This window comes from Scleropages formosus, chromosome 19 (genome assembly GCF_900964775.1).
Source record: "Scleropages formosus chromosome 19, fSclFor1.1, whole genome shotgun sequence".
In the NCBI taxonomy this organism is placed as follows: Eukaryota; Metazoa; Chordata; class Actinopteri; order Osteoglossiformes; family Osteoglossidae; genus Scleropages; species Scleropages formosus.
Genome location: NC_041824.1, coordinates 21,539,976 through 21,558,640, shown reverse-complemented (window position 1 = coordinate 21,558,640; position 18,665 = coordinate 21,539,976). Strand labels below are relative to the sequence as shown.

The 18,665-nt window shown below is 43.7% G+C and overlaps 1 protein-coding gene and 1 non-coding gene across 7 annotated transcripts in view; one reads left to right on the top strand and one right to left on the bottom strand.

The window, feature by feature from the left end:
- Nucleotides 1–5,410: 5,410 nt before the first annotated feature.
- On the top strand, nt 5,411–5,484 carry trnan-guu (transfer RNA asparagine (anticodon GUU)). The gene has a single exon. It is a non-coding gene; the product is annotated as a tRNA-Asn (tRNA).
- Nucleotides 5,485–15,021: 9,537 nt separating this feature from the next.
- Nucleotides 15,022–18,665, bottom strand: part of LOC108939258 (sodium channel protein type 8 subunit alpha-like) — a 63,526-nt gene continuing 59,882 nt past the window's right edge. For all 6 annotated transcript variants that reach the window (XM_018760426.2, XM_018760428.2, XM_018760431.2 and 3 more), the window contains 4 exons: nt 18,075–18,212; nt 17,689–17,793; nt 16,951–17,221; nt 15,022–16,772 (listed from right to left, as the gene is read on the bottom strand). In XM_018760426.2, coding sequence (XP_018615942.1) covers nt 15,619–16,772; nt 16,951–17,221; nt 17,689–17,793; nt 18,075–18,212 — 1,668 coding nt within the window. In that variant the 3' untranslated portion in view covers nt 15,022–15,618. The remainder of the gene's footprint in view (nt 16,773–16,950; nt 17,222–17,688; nt 17,794–18,074; nt 18,213–18,665) is intronic.

Sequence of the window (18,665 nt, the reverse complement as noted above, 5' to 3'; positions counted from 1 at the left end):
TTTAAGAGCTCAGGTGGGCCAAAACTCAACACGGCCTTCTCTTCCCGGGACTGGAGTTCGACACCTAGCTTCTGAAAATTCTTATACAATGTTGCATATGGAGAACATAGTACCATTTACAGCATATTTCAGTTATCACTTGTTCCACTAATGTTGTCTGTGTTAATCAGGAATGTACAGTCTTTTAGACGCCAGGACCTCCCAACGGACAAGCCGTAGACAAACGGACCTTGTCTTTAAGAATCCTCCTCTGTCTATACTGTTTAATGTCACCCTCCATTCGAAGGGAGTCCATAAAGATTAATCTAGATTTATAATATATTGATAACTGAACTATTTTATTGAAAATGCAAATAGAAGTTAGAAAACATGTGGGTACACACTTTGTCTTGTATGTTCCGAATTCTGAAGTGTACAGAAAGTTCTAGTGCCAATTGTACCCTTACAGCCTATAGAGCCAGCAAAAGGACAGTGACAGATGTAAAACAACTTGTATAGAAGTTACAGGAAAGGGAGGAAAAAAAGTGTAGGGTGGTGCTTCAACAATGAAAAGTGCACATGCTCTCTTTTTTAAACATACAGGTGAGGCAATTGTGCCATGAATTTTACTATTTCTGTACTATGATATGCATCCAGCGCTCCTAATCTGCAAACTCCTGTAAATACTGTGATATGTATATGTATGTATGTGTATAACTAAATGCCCTTTGTTTGGAAAAAAGCAAATATTTTAGATTTGAAAACCACTGAATTGAAAATAAGCCATAAATGTTTGCACACACTGGGGAGTTAAACTGAAAGCGTTGCAATACTTCCTCATGCTCAACAAATATACTGTTGCATAGCTGTTTAACTGCACCCTTCTTTCTATGGAATGAGCATGTGGGCATGAAAGTGTCACTTCCAAGAGTTCTGCTATTTGACATTTTTTTTTTTTTTTTTTTTTTTTTTTTTTTTTTTTGGTCTTCCATGATTTGTTTTATTTCAGGGAGATAAGGTTTCACTCAACGAGCAGAGATCATTCCCCCTGTCCTCCAGGAATACCACTCTTTGTACATATCTGGTTCTTCTAGACAGACAATGTATGGATTCCATAAGCATTTTTAACAAAGGTGCTCAAGATATTAACCATCATAACCCTCATTGTCTACAAACAGTATATATTTCCCACTCAGTACTGTACTGTTTGCAGTTACTATGCTGTGCTCACTACTAGCTGGTGATTCCTAAGGTCCATAAACAGATGTCATTTAGCAGGGCCTCATGAGAACATTGTTGCTGCCTTTGACTAGTGTTTGAATAGGACAATGCTTTCATATATATGACTGGAACCTAGAAGTTTTGTTGGATTGCAGGGGTGTTCTGGTATCACTGGGTTTGATAGATCAGCAATGTATTTGTATTAAGACCAACAAAAACTGGAGTGTAATATATTTTAGAATACTGTATCTAACTACTGTCTGTAATGTTTAAAAAAAAAAAAAAACAACAAAAGCTGGCAGTAAAACATCTATTCTTATTACTGTTTTTGTTTATTGATTTATGGACTTAATTTTTTGTGATGGAGTGTATATTAACACCAGAGAACTTCTTGGATCTGTTTTGTCTATTTAATGAAGACTGAGTCTTCTTGCTACAGGAACCTGATCCTTTCCAGAGTTGTGAATGGATTGTCTGATCTACAGAAATGATATTGAGTGATCTTACATGCTACATTAAGATAATCTGATTTTTTTTTTTTTAATTAAAATGTTCCAAATTTTCCCAGTAGCAGGGTTTCCTGGAGTAACAACATATACCGTAAACCAATGAAATACAGAAACTACACTCTTCTTCATACTTCGGTTTTATAATTGAGAAATAGGTATCAACAGACTGTCTTTTACAACAGCATATTTTCCCATGTTTGTAGGTTTTCTTGAGCATTTGTTTTGTGTAAAACACGTACATGACTGAAACCCATTGAAAATTTACTTTGTGTTCCTCCCTGGTCAAAACATCACTGAATTCTCACCAAAATGGGGAGACTTGTCATACCTTTTGTTTCTAAAGTATCTTTTAAGTGGAGCATTATTAGTGTTTCATTAGTTTTTATATTGTTTACAGTGCAGCATGTTCACCACTTTGTATTCTCGGTGTGCTTGAAAAAGCAGTATTGATTTTATAGAAAATTTGTTTTATAGACAATTTTATAGATAAATTATTAGGCCTGTGAAATTCGCCCGTTGATGGCTTTTCTCACATATTATACCTGCAACAATCTGTAAATTGAATAATAAAGCAGCAAAGAAAGATGTATATTTTACAAATCTTATTTTCTTTTTAAAAACATTTTCTACTGTGTCCAACTGCTACTTTTGTCTTTCAAACCGTCTTGAACATATCCATAATTAGATTATCTGTTTTAAAAAAAAAAATAAATAAATGCAAATGTTGTATTCTGTGAGCTGGTGTTAACTTCCCCACAAAATTCTTAAGGGTTGTGATTGTCATTTTCTCGTGATACTCGAAGATCTTGAGGAGCTACTGGTGTCACTGGTGATGTTTTTTCATTTAAGATGATGACTGTACAGAGATGGACCTCAAGGCTGTGCTATTGTCATTCGTGTATACACGTAAATGGCCAAAAACTTGAGTCATAACAAAACCTAAAAGAACTGTTATCTCAGCAGATTTTTTTAAACTATGCAAGTATAGCCATGTCTTAAAACAGTACATATTGTCTATTTTATCCTCACATCTACTGTATAGCATGCAAGCTTTGTCGATGGAACACAAGGGTTGTAAGTAACAGTTCCAGTTATAAGTAAACATTTCATTGTTATTGTAAATATATCTGATCATAAATGCACTTTTGAACAGGGAAGATCCAAATAAGATTGACGTTCACAATATTGCAACTTTTAAGTTGGAACAAATGGTTTCAAATGTGCTGGCAATGCGTTAATTTTTATACATTGTAGGATCCTTTTTATCACCTGCTCTCTCCACATTAATCATTATTGTTTTAAGTTGCAAATAAAAATAATAAATGAAAGCTGTTATTTTGCAGATATGTCTGTTTTTTTCCTTGGAAGCAGAGTCCAAAATATGCTTTCAGCAAGTGGTGCGATATATTCCAGCATAAAACTTAGCTACTATAGTAACATCATCTGAAGTAAAGTCCTTTCTGAGGTTGTGTGTGTCCCTACTGCTGGGGAGAGACTAGAAGTGTTTGTATTCTAAAGCAACAGGGATAATTAAAGGTCAGTTTGTTTAATTTTCTGTATGCTTGTTCCATTTACAAATTCACAGTTTGGAGCAAATGTAATTTGTAGCTTGAAAATTCACACAACAAACGGTCAACTCTCCCTTACCAGGAACTCCCTGTAAGAACAGAAATTATAAGTCCAAAAATGCACCTTGGGGACTGTGAGCATCAGGCAAGGAAGCAGACCCCCCACACAGGGCATGGTTTCTCCACGTGTCACATACTGCGAATTGTCCTAAGCGTATCTAATGAGAAGTGGCACCTTATCATATAATGAGTCCTAAACTTTAAAAGTTGAAAAGGCCTTGAAAACTTGAAACGGTAACAAAAAATACTCTTTAAAAGCAATAGCAATGGCTTTTTGATTTTATTTACTGTTACTTCATTGAAAATTATACCTTAAAATAACTGAGGAGAGAGATGTTATGAGCAATCACTTTAATTCTGAAACTTGCCCTAAGGTTAATATTTTATGCAGCACATTTAAATATAGCTTCTCAAAGCACTTACTTTACAGTAAATAAAAACAAGATTGACTAAGGACATTTACAATAAATACCAGCATTTAAAAAATTACAGTAAAAGAACCTCGCTTGTAGTGTATTACATGTACTTCAGTACTCATACTGAAATGAATTTTTGGAGAAAAAACAGTTTTTCAGAGTAATTTTTACCGGAGTATGTTTGTAAAGGAAAAATGGTCTTTTACTGTTACATTTGTGTCAGCCTTTTCAATTAGTGTTTTTCTCCTTTTCTCTCCTTAGAACCAATCGTCTTGTACAGCAGGAACCCTGTAGTAAAACCTGCCATTTTCATTGGCCAGTCTTTATTCTTGACCAATCAGCTTAGTGCTCAAGTTTGTCCCGCCTTCACTGCCATCATAGTTCACTAAAGTTAGAGGTGGCAGTAAAAAAATTTTAAAAAAATTGTGTGTGAAATAAATTTAATAAGGTAAAAATGTTTTTTTCATCTATAGTGAGAGTTGAGTTTTGTAAGACCTAATAGAAATTATTCTGTAAGGTGCTTCTATTTCAAGTTCAGCAAATGAATGCTGGTAACAATGGCTGTTTTGCATTTTACTAATACATATGTTGATAACACATGTATGAAAAGAGCAGTGATAAACTGAAGAGACTGAATACAGCAGAATAAAGTCTGTAATAAAGTAAATTAAATATACAGTTCACAATTCAGACTTTTTATCCAGTTTATTCTTTACTCATCGCGATCACATGATGGGGGGATACATGTGTCTTGTACACCTGTTTTCTTTATGTATTATCTTAAAGATATTTGGGGTTAGAGTTATTATGAATAGGATATTTCTGGTAGTATTATCATTATTATTGTTGTTGCCAACATGTCCTGTAGTCGAGGTTCCTTATTTAATTATATTAATTTCCTATGTGTGATCTTTCATGTTTAATCCTTAATTCAATTGTATGAATAATGCAGGCTGTTTATGCAACCCTCTCTGACGTTACCTTCAGTTCTAATAGTGCAAGTGGTACATGTAGAATTTGTTAAAGTTTGTCTTGCTGCTTTATATACTGGTTTTGTGGATCATCACGTTATACCGCATAACAGACTTATAGCGGCCTATAAATGTTTACAGTGTCAGTGAGAAATGTTTATTAATCCACATCCCATATGTTTTCTTTTTGCGTCCAAATTATATCCCGCACAGCACAGTATTATACTAGTACAGCACAGTACAGTAGAGTACAGTACAGCATAGTACCACAAAAGTCGGATCCCGAGAAGCACAGAAAAAAGTCGCAGTTTCGCGTTTGTAACACAATAATAAATTAAAGGTTCGGACGTCGGGATCTTAGTCACGTGTTTTATATTCCAATCTGTCCACGATTAGTCGCGTTTCGTCTCTTTCCAGCTGCGCTTCTCGCGAACAGTAATCGGTTAAAGAGTCCAATTATTCGGTGAATCCGCGCTTATGTCACGTCAGTAATCGCTGACAAGAAGAGCAGAAACCTGTGCAAATATTTCTTTAAAATGCTCAACGTCTTAAAGCGAACCAGGCGGTTATTGTGCGCGTGTCCAGCGCTTCATTTATACATCGAGAAGAATACAGAGCAAGTTGACACGGCGATGCAACGGGACGCAGTCAATGATACCGCAGTAAGGCGCCTCCGCTGCCAGCTTGTCTCTGTGGCGCAATCGGTTAGCGCGTTCGGCTGTTAACCGAAAGGTTGGTGGTTCGAGCCCACCCAGGGACGCGTAAATATTTTACGGGGGCGCCGCGGGTAACGTCTCCTTTGGGCCTCGTGGGATGGCTGCTCGTCCCGGGGATACAGCTTCTGCCTTTCCTCTCAGAGATCTCAGGTTCGAATCCCACCTCCAGCTGTAGTACCTTAGTTTGAGCGAGGTATTTACTCTAAATCGCTCCAGTAAAATTACCCCGCTGAATAGGTAAATAACGGTCAGTACTAACACCGTAATTCACTTTGGGTACAAGTGTAAGCTAAATGATGAACGTAAATATCACACTGACTCCTTCAGATCCAAACATGATTAATGTAGACTGAAGTCGGCCGGTATCGTTCAGCTTGGTCCACAAGGAGACGTTTAAATCGCACAATTCTGGGACACGCTGACTCTCCTCATCGTCTATGCTGACTGATAATAAGTAATCAGTAATAACAATAATCAAACTACATGGGACAGCATCGTGTAGACAGAACATACTTGTTATTTTTCGTGATTTTCCAGTCAGTTATCCACCCATGCAGTTCAAAGCCGTGGGGTTTATTTTTAAGTATTTACTGTAAGTCCTCCAAAGGCTTTTTGGAAGACGAGCGCAAGCCAAGCGTTGCTCGTCCACGCTGCAGTACCACGCGCGAACACTCGGGGGCGCTGAGAGCAAAGGGGTCTCTACGGTACTGAACAGCAAGAAGCTCTTCTGTGCCGTCACTAGACCGCACTTCAGTCCGCACACATATAGAGTATTTCTGTATATTTCCCAGTGTCACAGATTTCCTGTGATTGCACCAGTTGCTCTGGTTAAAAAATCCTAAATACATCTGCTATCCCACATGAAGCTCGTAAGAAAGACACAAATGTCCACCCTGAGTGAGTGTAACGGGGGGCCGCAGGTGTCTTGGCAAAGGGGAAATGAAAAGATCCTGGGTTTGAGTTAGTGCTCTCTTTGTAGAAACTTTAAGCACGGCCCTTGCGGCGAATCGCTAGAGTAAGAATAACTCAATAGCATAAGTGGTAAATCATCGTAAGTTGTATGTTTTACGTTACCTGGACAAAGGCCTTAGCTAAAAAAACAGATAGTAATAGAGCTCAGTGTAATAATGGACTGCATTGTCAGTGTCACATCTAGAAGGGAGTTTTTTGGCAATAATGATACTCTTCTCTCCATCTCATATTATCTCAACATTTATTAATTTCACACATGTAACTAGATTCATTCATTCATTCATTCATCTACTTCTACACTGCTGGGTCCTAGTGGTTGGAACTTATCCTGAAAGAATAGTGTGTTAAGAGGCTTTTAAGATAGGTAGGATTCATCCAGGAATGGATGCCACTATCGCTCAGGCTAAGGAATATTTCTAAATTTTTATAAAAATTGTAATATGCCTGGGGGGGTGCTGTGGCGCAGTGGGTTGGACCACAGTCCTGCCTTCCGGTGGGTCTGGGGGTTCAAGTCCCGCTTGGGGTGCCTTGCGACGGACTGGCGTCCCGTCCTGGGTGTGTCCCCTCCCCCTCCGGCCTTACGCCCTGTGTTACCGGGTAGGCTCCGGTTCCCTGTGACCCTGTATGGGGGGAGCGGTTCTGGAAGTGTGTGTGTGTGTGTGTGTGTGTGTGTGTGTGTGTGTGTGTGTGTGTGTGTGTGTGTGTGTGTGTGTGTGTGTGTAATATGCCTGTGTCCAGTGTCACTGTCCCCTCAACACACCAGCCTCACCATTAACTTTCTGCTCACAACGTGCCCACAGGTGCAGATCTGTCAGCTAAAACCAAGCAGAGAACAAGTTCACAGACGAATCCAAACAATGAAATGTCAGGTTTGAGTCTCCCGGTCGGGCGCGCTGGGTTGGCCTGGTCCTCATGATCACTGAGTGACGAACACGGTCCCCGGGTGCCTGCTTTTCTCACGATTGCTGTGATTTACTGTTCCTGATAGCTCCACCACTGGCTCACTTCACACTGAGGCTTTTTCTTTAATGATACTGAGAGGGATGTGAAAAGGTGCAGGGTTAGGGTCAAAGGAAAGCATATGTTTAAGGTCTGAGTGGCCAGAAACTGCAAAAAAATAAAAAGTAATGAAGAAAATAATTATTTAGTGATTATGAGCAGAGCTCTGTTCAGTAGTGTCTCTCAGAGATCCAACACAGATTGTGAAAATATCATTTCTTTAGTGATTCCATAATATGAAAAACTTGCACTATACAAGTTCAACAAATTATGCACAAGATTCTAGATTTCTAGATTCCAAATGTTCAGCAATTATGTCACAAGCGTGCGCCTCTCCTTTTGTGCAGTAGGACGACAGTGCATTCATGAATAGTCGGAAAATTGTAGTGATTTTTTGGAAAAGGTTTGAAAACCGGGTTATAAGTGTAACTAAGCTGCTTTGCTGAGGTCACCTGGTCACGGGTTTAAGAACATGAGCTCGCTGGGCAACTGAAATGTGTAGCATACTTAAAATGCAATGGTACAGCGGAGGGGGTGCGGTGGTGCAGTGGGGGTTGGCTGGGTCTTGTTATCTGGTGGGTCTGGGGTTCAAGTCCCACTGGGGGTGCCTTGTGATGGACTGGCGTCCCATCCTGGGTGTGTCCCCTCCCCCTCCAGCCTTGTGCCCTGTGTTGCCGGGTGAGGTGCCGGTTCACCGCGCCCCCCCCCGCTTGGGACAAATGGCTTCAGCAACCGTGTGTGTGGTACAATGGATTCGGTGCAGTTTTATTCCCTCTCAAATATACTTATTTCTCCAGTTACTCCAGAACATTATTGGTGTCTGCTGCATGTATTTGTGAGTCTGTTTTCATCTCCATATACCTATTCTGAAAGTGTTATAAAAACGTTTCCTCCCAGTGAGAAAACACACTGGTGACGCTAGCGAGACGTCGCAACATAAGGGCTGGACCGAGGAAAGACTGTGTCTCTCCCTGGAAGACCGGGGACTATGCTGGGGTACGGCTCTCCCGGTCACATGACACGGCTCTCTCGTGCCTCAGCCCGGCACCCCCCTCCCCTTGAGCTGGGGGCTGGGGGGGGTTGCTGCAGACGTACTGCTGTGTCTCTCCTATGTCTTACCCGTGTCCCTGGTTCCTCTAAGCGGCATCTCGAGAAGCACATCCCCGGAAAACCCCGAGAGATGTGGGTGACGTCCCCCCCCGACTGCAGCCGCTTCGTGTGACAGCAGGGCCACGAATAACGAGAAGAACGTTATACGGTTTGCCGTTTCTCTTCTGTACTGAGCGCCGGCTTTGCCAGGTCTGCTCAGGCCGCGTCTGGGCAGCACCGCGCTCTCCGCAGGCGGTGGGCGGAGCTCCGAGGAGACTGCTGACTCAGCCTGCAGTGCTGCATTCATTTATCTGCACTGCAGTGCTCTGTCGAACCCCCTCCCTCCTCCACACGCCAACAGCGCCCCTCCTGTCTCCCGGCAGCCGCGCTCACGCTGCCATCCCAAGCCGTAAACACGGCACGGCACGCCGGGGTGGGAACAGAAAGAAACGCGCGCGGCTTGTGTGCAAAATAATCTTAACGAGTGGGCGAGAGATGAGAAACAACGACCGCTTTCGCACACGGCCCAAAGAAGGAGGGGAAGTGAGCAGAGGGATGGGTGGAAAAAGCAGGTGGGCAGCCCACGTGACCGTGCGAGAGGGGGCGCTTCTCGGGTTCTGCGATGGAGGAGGATGGGCAAGGAAGCTGAGGAGGACAGCGAGAGGATTTACGCAAAGCGCACTGTGGAAAGACAGTGTGTGTGAGGGTGTGAGGGACACGGCTGATCGCCTCTCCTTCCTATAGTGTCTTAGTAAGAGCACAAGGTAACCAAAATGCTTAAGGGCTGGCGGTTCATACTTATTTGCAGTGGCTTGGGGAGTGGGGGGTGGGGGGGTTAGGTTACAGTCCAGGTGGAGAAGGTGGAGAAGGTTCCCAGGTGGAGAAGCACAGTTACTGTCTTTGGTTACAGTTGTGTATCCTGTCTGGTATAGAGGGTACTTACACTGTGGTACTGGTAGCATAGTGGTTAGAGCTGCTGCCTTTGAACCTCACGTTTGCAGGTTTGAATCCTCTCTCCAGCTGTAGTACTCTTGAGCAAGGTACTTCCCCTGAATTACTACAGTAAAATTGCCCACCTGTATAAAGGGGTAAATAATTGTAGGTACCTTAACAGTGGAATTTGCCCTGGAGCTACATAAGTACTGTAAATGTAATGAGTGTCTGTGAATGAGACAATAATTTATGTGGATTGATTAATAAATGTATTTTTATATTTTTTTTTTTTTTTTAAATTCCATAATGCTTTCCATAGGATTCCCTTCAATTATCAATTTCTGTTCCCCCACCCCCCCACCGCAATAAATGTGAGCTTTCAATCAGTATGTGATCCTAGTGACAAACTCAAAGTTCACACCTTCTCAGCTTCAACTCACTTAACTCAGACTGGGTCCCAGTCCCATGACCAGTTTTTGTGTAAAAAAAAAAAAAAAAAAACAAAAAAACTAGAGGTGCGTACAGTGTCAACTTGAAATAAAACCTCAAGCTTTTGGAATAGTCTCCATTTCTGAAGGGCGCATGAAAAAAGTGAAACATCTCGTTCCTTTGAAATATTTTGTTTATTCACATATAAACACCCAGTGCAACGTTTCCGTCAAAAGACTTTCATTTGGAGTGTAAAAGGAAGTGCCAGCGTCACACCTATGGAAATCTAAATTGCTACACCTGTGTGAGGAAACAGAACGTGAATCATTCACCCGTTCAATTCGCAAAGTCTAGGAACCGACAACAGCAAAGTTACAGAAGACGCACCCAGGCGCGCACAGATCGGGCTCCTAGTCCTCTTTCGAAAGGTCGAAGGAAAAGAAAGCTTTAATTAAAATGTAGTTAAGCACATACACATACACTTAACTGATTTCGTCTTTCACAGAGAAGCAAGTGAAGTCATTCCTTTTTCTTTTCGTCGAACCCTTACGGATGAAGGCGACACGGAAACCCTTGAAGCAGAGCGGTAGCGGTTCGCGTTCGCCTCCGGCCTCGGCGCACGTTTCAGTCACGAAACAACTCGGTTGGCTTCGCTCCGCTTCCGAAGGGCGGTGCCGGCGCCGCGGCCAGCGAGGCCCTCCTCCCGATACGACCGTGACCTGGGGCATCTCCCTTTACAAGTAGCCCAGAGAAGCTCTTTTGACCGTAAGGTTGCCATGCGTGAGCGTGTGTGTATTTGGAATCCCCTGAATTCAATATGGCTGACTGGGGCGACACAAGAATTTGACGCCGCCCGTAGTTCTGCGGTACGTTTGCCGCCGCCGTGACGCGGCAGAGGAGCGGAGACGTGCTGCGGATCCTCGGCGCCCTCCGAGTCGTGACCACCGTATCGCACGAACTACCCTCGCTGTACAGTATTGCTTTGTCTTTGCGCTTATTTCACGCAACGCCCTTAGTACGCCCAGAGAGCCGCGCCGCTTTCGGCCTCGTGTTTCCGAAAGCGTTCTCCCGCACCTTTATTTTCCTGTCGATATTTGGTCCCACTTGTAAAGAATCGGGCAGTTGGTACGTTTGCAGACAGGCTACTTCTGGGATACACTTACCGATCTGGTTAAGGGTTTACGCGACGACGCGTTGGTCGGTAGGAGTCGCGCGGCGCTCTAAAACCCGCCCTCGATACTCTAGACCCTCGGCGACGCCTTAAAGAGCAGAGAGCCTAGAGGTTACTTACCTACGAAGAGCCATACTGAATTGAGGAGATCTCAAAAGGTCTGTTACAGCCGCGTCGTAGCCACACGGTTGGGTTGCGGACACAGAGTATAAATATAGCAAGTCACATAATAAAAACACACTTTCGACTTCCCTTTGGGGAACATACAGATAAACGATTTGGACAAAAAAGCAAATCTACTAAGGCAGTCCAGATGTGGCAGTGTGTGACAGCTGTCCGAAATGGTTCTTAATGTTCGAGTCCAGGAACATCCGAAGCCGGAGCGTCCGCGTACGAAAAGAAGCGGAAACCGCCGGTTCCCGCTCGCTCACCCGAAAAAAAGAGACAAAACCAGAGTGTCCCTTAAAACCCTAAATAAACCCAAACACAACATAGAACTGGAAGGCTGCTTTATTGTTAATAAAAAGGTTCGTGCTCAAATGAAGACAATATTCCATAAGTCCAAGTAGTTGTGCAACACACCCTCTTATTCCCTCCGTTATCATAGTGGCAAATTATAACAATATTTTATAAAAAGCACCTTATTCTCTTTCTTTTAGCAAAGAAAAAAGATCTCAGTCATGCCAATGAGTAAAACAGTTACAAAACTCAATACTGATACAAAAGTAAGAGACCTGTGTCCGGGACGAAGAGAACGGCACCACGGGAGGCCCAAGCTGCTTTTCACACGCTAAGTTGACACGACACCGAGCGCAAAAAAACACTATGCTTGACTTGCATGTATTGTGGATTTTTTTTTTTGTTTTTTTTTTTTTTAAATTTTAAATTTTTTTTTTCTTTTTTTTTTTTTTTTTTTTAAAACTCAACTTACTGTTCGGGATTTTCTCTTTGTTTCTTTTTTAGCATTTCACAGGCAGTGTTTTGGGCTCCTGGGATATGTTCAGGTCCCCGGATTCGATTTGTGCTCCATTTTGGACAAGATCCCACGGTTTGGCGACTTTGGCCCGGCACTATTTCTTTTCGCCGTCGAATACGCAGAATGAACGGAAAAAGGCACGTGCAATAAAAAGACGCGAAACGAACAAAGGAAAGCGGCGGATGGCATGGTTTCGAGAGCACAAGAAACAAATACCGAAAGCTAACCCCAGTGTTATTTGACCTGTTTGGGGAGCCCTTACAATCAGGAGGGATGTCGGAACAAACAGTCACCACACTACGTCATATGGAAGATGGGACACCTTGCTTGTTCTGTCTGGCAGCAGCATAATTACTAGGCAGGTTAGGGTGCGGGAGTGAGTCTACCGTAGTGGAGGAGGGTACGCGGGGGGAAAAAACGTCACGATTGTACAAAAGGTGTGCTGGTAGCGCAATCCTCTCAATATCACAGGCTACTGAACCTCAGCAAGCAGCTCAGAAAACACCGTGCATCAGCTGGTCCCTGAAACACAGAGGTCCTGGGCCAGCCAGAGTTTTGGTCTTCCACTGAAAGTGTTGCACAAAAGAGAAACGTGAGCAATCACTGTTGTTAGTACTGCTTCTTTAAAACAGGGAGTAGAGGGGGCCCAGTGTGACAGTGTTCATTTATAAACTTATCATATATATATATATATATATATATTTGTATATATTTCTCGTAGTATATATATATATAATTTTTTTTTTTTTTTCCATTTAGTTCCCCTCATTAATGTGAAAAGTGTCTCAAAAATCGAAAAAAGTAACAAATGTGACAAAGGACATCAGCTGGAAGCCATTCTATATTATCGTTATCTGTTACTAGAGTAATAGTGGTCTTTTTTTTTTTTTTTAAATTCTGTATTTACAAAAACGACACCGCATGCTGATAAAATAAAATGATATATTACATTATTTATAGTTTCTTTCAAAAAAATCACCCTATTCTTTTTAGCATTTTGTGCCATTTACATCATAGCCTGTTTTGTACATATATTTTTATAGTATTATTGTTATTTGTGTATGAATGAAGATCTTCGTTTATACGTCACATCCAAGATGGGCACACAAAACTATTGGATGGTATTATTTGCTAGTGTTTTTTAAAGTGGGAGTTTATTTGGTTTAAGTCCACACCACCAGCGATTCAGAGACCTCATGCAGCCACTGGCACCGGAGGAACCATAAGGGTCTTGGGGTACGGAGGACACGCACCCGAACGTGGGGTGCGTTGTAGCTTGTACGAAAATGCGTCGCAGTTTGTTACTGTTATTTTTGGTCCACTTTCAAAATAGTTCTCTGCTGATTTACAGGGCAGTAGGAGTCTTTGTTTGGCTCTGGCTAACCTCAGGGCTTCCCTCCAAGTCAGCGACACCTAGAAGACACCCGGCTCGCGGAGATGGCGGCTCGTCCCGTCCTGGCAGAGAGGACCTCGTGCCTTGTCCACACTGCAGAGGGAGACCTCACTGCAGCGTAAGGGGGAAAAGTGCCCTTACGTTTACCTGGTCTGACGAAAAGCCGAATGACAACCAGGTGTCGGGCTCTTGCTGAGGACGCTTCTACTCCGGAGGGTCCGCTCGGGCCCGCGGAAGCCCTGAGGGGCGGCCCCGCGCCAGGCCACGCCTTCGCTCGCTGTTCTGGGCAGTTGTCTTGAGCTGAGATTTTTCTCGTAGCCCTTCGATTGAGTGCATCGGCAGGTCTGGTGCTTTGTCTCTTCCCCAAAGAAAAAGCGGGAACAACCCTCCTCGTCGTCCCCGCCCCGTGTCCCTCCATCTCCCCTTGACCGTCGGCGCGATCGCTCGCCGTTTCCGCATCCTCTGAAGTCGACGGGCTCGACGGTTCTCTCTGCGGGAAACGCTACGTTCCAAGTCAACATCTGAGCGAAAACCTTTCAGGATTATCAATTATTAAAATGGACGAACTGAAAACACCTTTGCAACGAAACGCTTTCAAATGGTGCGAAAATGACCGCCTCGATACGACGAGGCCAACAGACAGAGAGACCGCGTGGAACGATTTAACAGGCAACGCGGAGACGGAGGCGAACGTCACATCGTCAGCCCCCGTCGAAAAGCGACACCCCTTCTCGAGCGGCGACCGTCGGAGCCGGGGCGGAACGCCCCGTCGCCGCGCCCCTACGACTCCGCCCGCGACTCGTCCACCGCATCCAAACTCCCGAGCTGATGTCCAGCAGCGCAGAGACTAGGACAGGCCAGAGAAGAGTACAGCGGAACATAAAGGGGCCCAGTCCGTTCGCTTCTGCGTTCCTTTAAAGTGACTCAAGTGTTCGCTCTCGCACTCAGCGTCCCTGTCCATCCACGAAGTCGACCTTTCCCTGCCCGGCTTGTTTCCTCGTTTAATGTGGCACAATGTCGGCATATTTAAACATCATCAGAACATCGGAACACTAGCTACTGAATGGTTACAGTCTCTTTTCACCTAAAATCCTTGTGAGGCTTCTCTCAAAGATATCACTTGGACAGTAATATTTGTGAAGGACATGATCTGTATTCGCCTATTTCGCTGTTACTGTGCACCGCAGGAATGAACGCTGCTGTCTTTCTCGATATTTCTTTAAATCTTTCCAGTGGACTGCCTTCTGCTTACGGTCAAGCCACTGTTGTGGTCTGAGTATTAGTGTCTTGTGGACTATGATTATTCATGCATGATTCCTGATCAAAACATGCCATCATGCAAGTCATTTCTATGCATTGAACGAGCACAATTATTTATTAATTCGTCGGGAACTCAGTCTGAGCGAGTCCCCTTCAGCCCAGATCAAAACCCTGATTCTTCCCCCGTCCCTGTCAGTGTGAACGCCCATGTAGAAAATGTCTTTTATGCAGGTATAACAAAGATAAGATGAAAACACTAGTGACATGGGCTCCATGTTTTTCTTCCTTTTTCCCGCTCCAGTAACGTAAAGATGCAAGTATATTCGGAACGACCAAAGGAAAACCCTACTGTATTGTTCCGGGTTTCTCTGTCCTTCGTGTTTTTTTTTTTTTTTTTTTCCCCCCCTTTCGTGTAAATTTGCTCATCCTGCCGGTTACGGTTTTCCTCGATTAATAAAGACAGAGACACGGAGAAACCTCCGGGCAGCTTTGGAATGTCACTGCAGACTCCACCTTCCAAAGACTCCACTCTCCTTTGGGACAAATCCACAGCGTCATTGCTTTTGCACCGTCACCCACGGGGTCTTCCGTCGTCCTCTCTCTCCTTCTGCAAAGAAACGTGTCCCCTAGCAGACGGTCCCTGACAAAGAAGTCTCCGATGAACCGGGGCAGAATTCGATGAGTTATTCTTTCCGCTCTCGCTCACCGCCCCTCGCTCTTAAAAATCTTGCTCTTTACGCACCCGCGTCACACACTTAAGCTGACTATGTTTGGTTTAAGTGTCCTCAAAGCCGTAAGAAACTAAGCCGCTTCTCCTGCATTGATACTTTTAGAATCCATGTAAACAATTTTTTTTTTGTATTTTTCCATTTTTTTACTTGCAAATGAAACATTTGTACATTTGTGGAGTTCGTTTCAACTCGTTTTTTTCTTTAGTGGATTATTGTTATTGTTTCCTAACACTTTGATTCCCTGACATCTTTTTGGTTTCTGCCCTTCTCTTTTCGGGCCCTCCCCTCATTTTCCTCCTGTTTCTCCTTGTCCGGTTTTGTTACACTGTCATAGGAGGGGAGGGAGGCAGTGGAAGGCGTGCCCTCTTTTTTCTCCTGGTTGGCCCCTCCGTTCTCCAGCTTGTTGGTCCCTAGCCTGCGCTTGCAGATGAAGCCCCGCCGAGCCAGATGGGCACGGTAGGCACGCTGGATCACGATGGCCGACACCTCCTCCTGCTTGCGGCGGAGCGTGGTGGTGATAGGCTCGTACGACACCTTGGAGGGGTTAGCGGCCACAAAGCGCTCCTCCATCTGCTGCCGTAGCATGTCCAACTCGCCGCTGTCGCCCAGCACGCGCTTTGTGAAGGCGAACAGGATGTCTAGGCAGTGGATGCGGTCCCCGCTCACCATGGGCATATCCATGGCAATCAGCTCAATGGTGTTGGGCTTGGGCACCCTCAACGGGTGCTCCAGTGCGTCCGCAAAGTCTGACAGTTTGGCAAAAGTTATGAACTGAGAGGCATCCGGATCGAATTTCTCCCAGATTTCGTAGAAGGTCTCAAAGTCATCCTCACTCAACGGATCTGCGCTCTCCTCTGTGGCCACGCTGAAGTTCTCCAGGATGATAGCAATGTACATGTTGACCACGATAAGGAAGGAGATGATGATGTACATCACAAAGAAAAAAATGCCGACAGAAGGATTGCCGCAGTCCCCCTTGACCGAGGTGCCCGGGTTCTCCTTCTCAGGGCTACAGTCTGGCGGGTAGTTCAGGATGGGCAGCAGCAGGCCATCCCAGCCAGCTGAGGTCGTGATCATGAACAGGCAGATCATACTGTTGCCAAAGGTCTCAAAGTTGTACATGTCATCAATGCCAGCCTCCCTCTTCACGTAGGCAAAGTTGGACATTCCAAAGATGGAGAAGATGAACATGACCAGGAAAAGCAGCAGCCCGATGTTGAACAAAGCTGGCAGTGACATCATCAGGGCAAACAGTAAAGTTCGAATTCCTTTGGCCCCTTTAATAAGACGCAGAATGCGGCCGATTCGGGCGAGACGGATCACTCTGAAGAGAGTTGGTGACACAAAGTACTTCTCAATCAGGTCCGCTAGAAACATTCCTGAAGTTCAGGGTGGAAAGAGAAGTAGTAATTAAAACAGAATTCAAATGATTTTAAGATAAGCTTTCAGGAGGTTGAAAGAATTCCCAAAGCAAAGGCTGTAACGCAAAAAGGAACAAAATCACAATGGGCTTACACGTCACCAGAGATGGACGGCACAGTCCCCCGCTTTACTTACCCACAATGGAAAGGATGACCACAACCACGTCAAAGATATTCCAGCCAATGGTGAAGTAGTAATGGCGCAGCGCAAAAAGCTTAAGCACAAATTCAGTTGTGAACACAACAATGAAGATAAAGTTGACCCAGTACAGAATGTTTTCCATCTCCTGCGTCTGACCGTCCGTTTCCACCATCATGGTAACCATGTTGAGGCAGATCAGTATCATGATGGAGATGTCAAAGACCTGCTGTGTCACAAAGTCAAACACCATCCCCTGGATCTTGTTCTGGAAGAAGAGAGAAACAAAATGAAATGAAACGAAACGCAATTAAACATCAGTGCTAAATGCCACTGTAGCACACCTGTGGGATCTAGAGGTTCGTTAAAGGGGCAATAGTGTTCCTGTTCTTTGGAATGATCATGACTCTAGAGTCATTGCTTCTGTGCCCTGCAGAATGCTGTACTGACCACAAGTTTTTCAACACATTGGAACAAAGTCATTTTTAGAACAACACTTGACTGTAAGGGGAATATCATTGATGTTTGAAAGTGATGGAGTCCATACTGTTGCAGTGTACTTCTAGGAGAGTGTAGGTAAGTAAAGGGCAGCGGGGAAGCCGCAGGTGTGTCCGACTAAGATGGAAAACACCCGATGAGATCCTATAGAAGCGCAATAAACTAGTTTTTCGAAGGTCGTGATTGAAGACTCCAAAGAGCCCGAAACTGACCAAAAAAAAAACTGTTCCAACATACCACTGGCCTAGGGATGGGTTTCTGTGGTTTCTTAGAACCAAGCTTCTTCATGGCATTATAGTACTTCTTTTGCTCTTCTGTCATGAAGATATCCTGACCCCCAAAGTATAGAGATGAACAAAAATTGGATTACAATCTCGCTCAATATACATTATACATATCATATATGTACCACCTCTGCTAAAAGAAAGACTCTCAGTGATTTATAGCATGATTATTATTTAAATATTTTAACTCTGGCAATTTTAATATTGTACAATTTAATATCATATATTGGTAATTTTAAAATTAGTACTGTTATTTAATTGTTTAAAACCCTCAGTGGCTCAGATATGTCGACATTGCACATACAGCCAGGTAGAGAAGGACAAAGAGCAGGGACTTATCTTTTTCTTTTGCTGGTTGAAGTTGTCAATGATGACACCAATGAAGAGGTTCAGAGTGAAGAAAGAGCCAAAGATGATGAAGATGACAAAATAGATGTACATGTAAATATTGTCCTCATAGAAGGGCTGGTCTTCCACCTGGTAGAAGACAGGAAGCAAAGCATATTCAGTCCCGAAACAGGGACACTCCTTGTAAACACAATCTGTTCCTGCTAATTAAGACTAAAATATTCCCAAATCTTACGATTTTTATCGCGTTCAAAACCTTCAGTGGTTTCTCTACTTCGAGGAAGCTGGTAGTGTAGAGGTTCAAGCTGCTGCCTTTGGGTCTAAAGTCCACAGGTTCACATCCCCTCTCTGGCTGTTGTACCCTTGAGCAAGGTACTTACCCTAAACTGCTCCAGTAAAATTACCCAGCTGGGTAAATAATTGCATCGTAAGTCGCTAAGGAGAAAAGCATCAGCTAAATGAATAAATGTACTAACTAGAATAGCCGGCTAGAGATTTCATAAGTGGGTTTTGAAGGGTTAGGTGCCGACCTTATGCACAGCTGTGCCGTAGTTTAGTCTGACAGTGAGAGCCTTGCTTCAA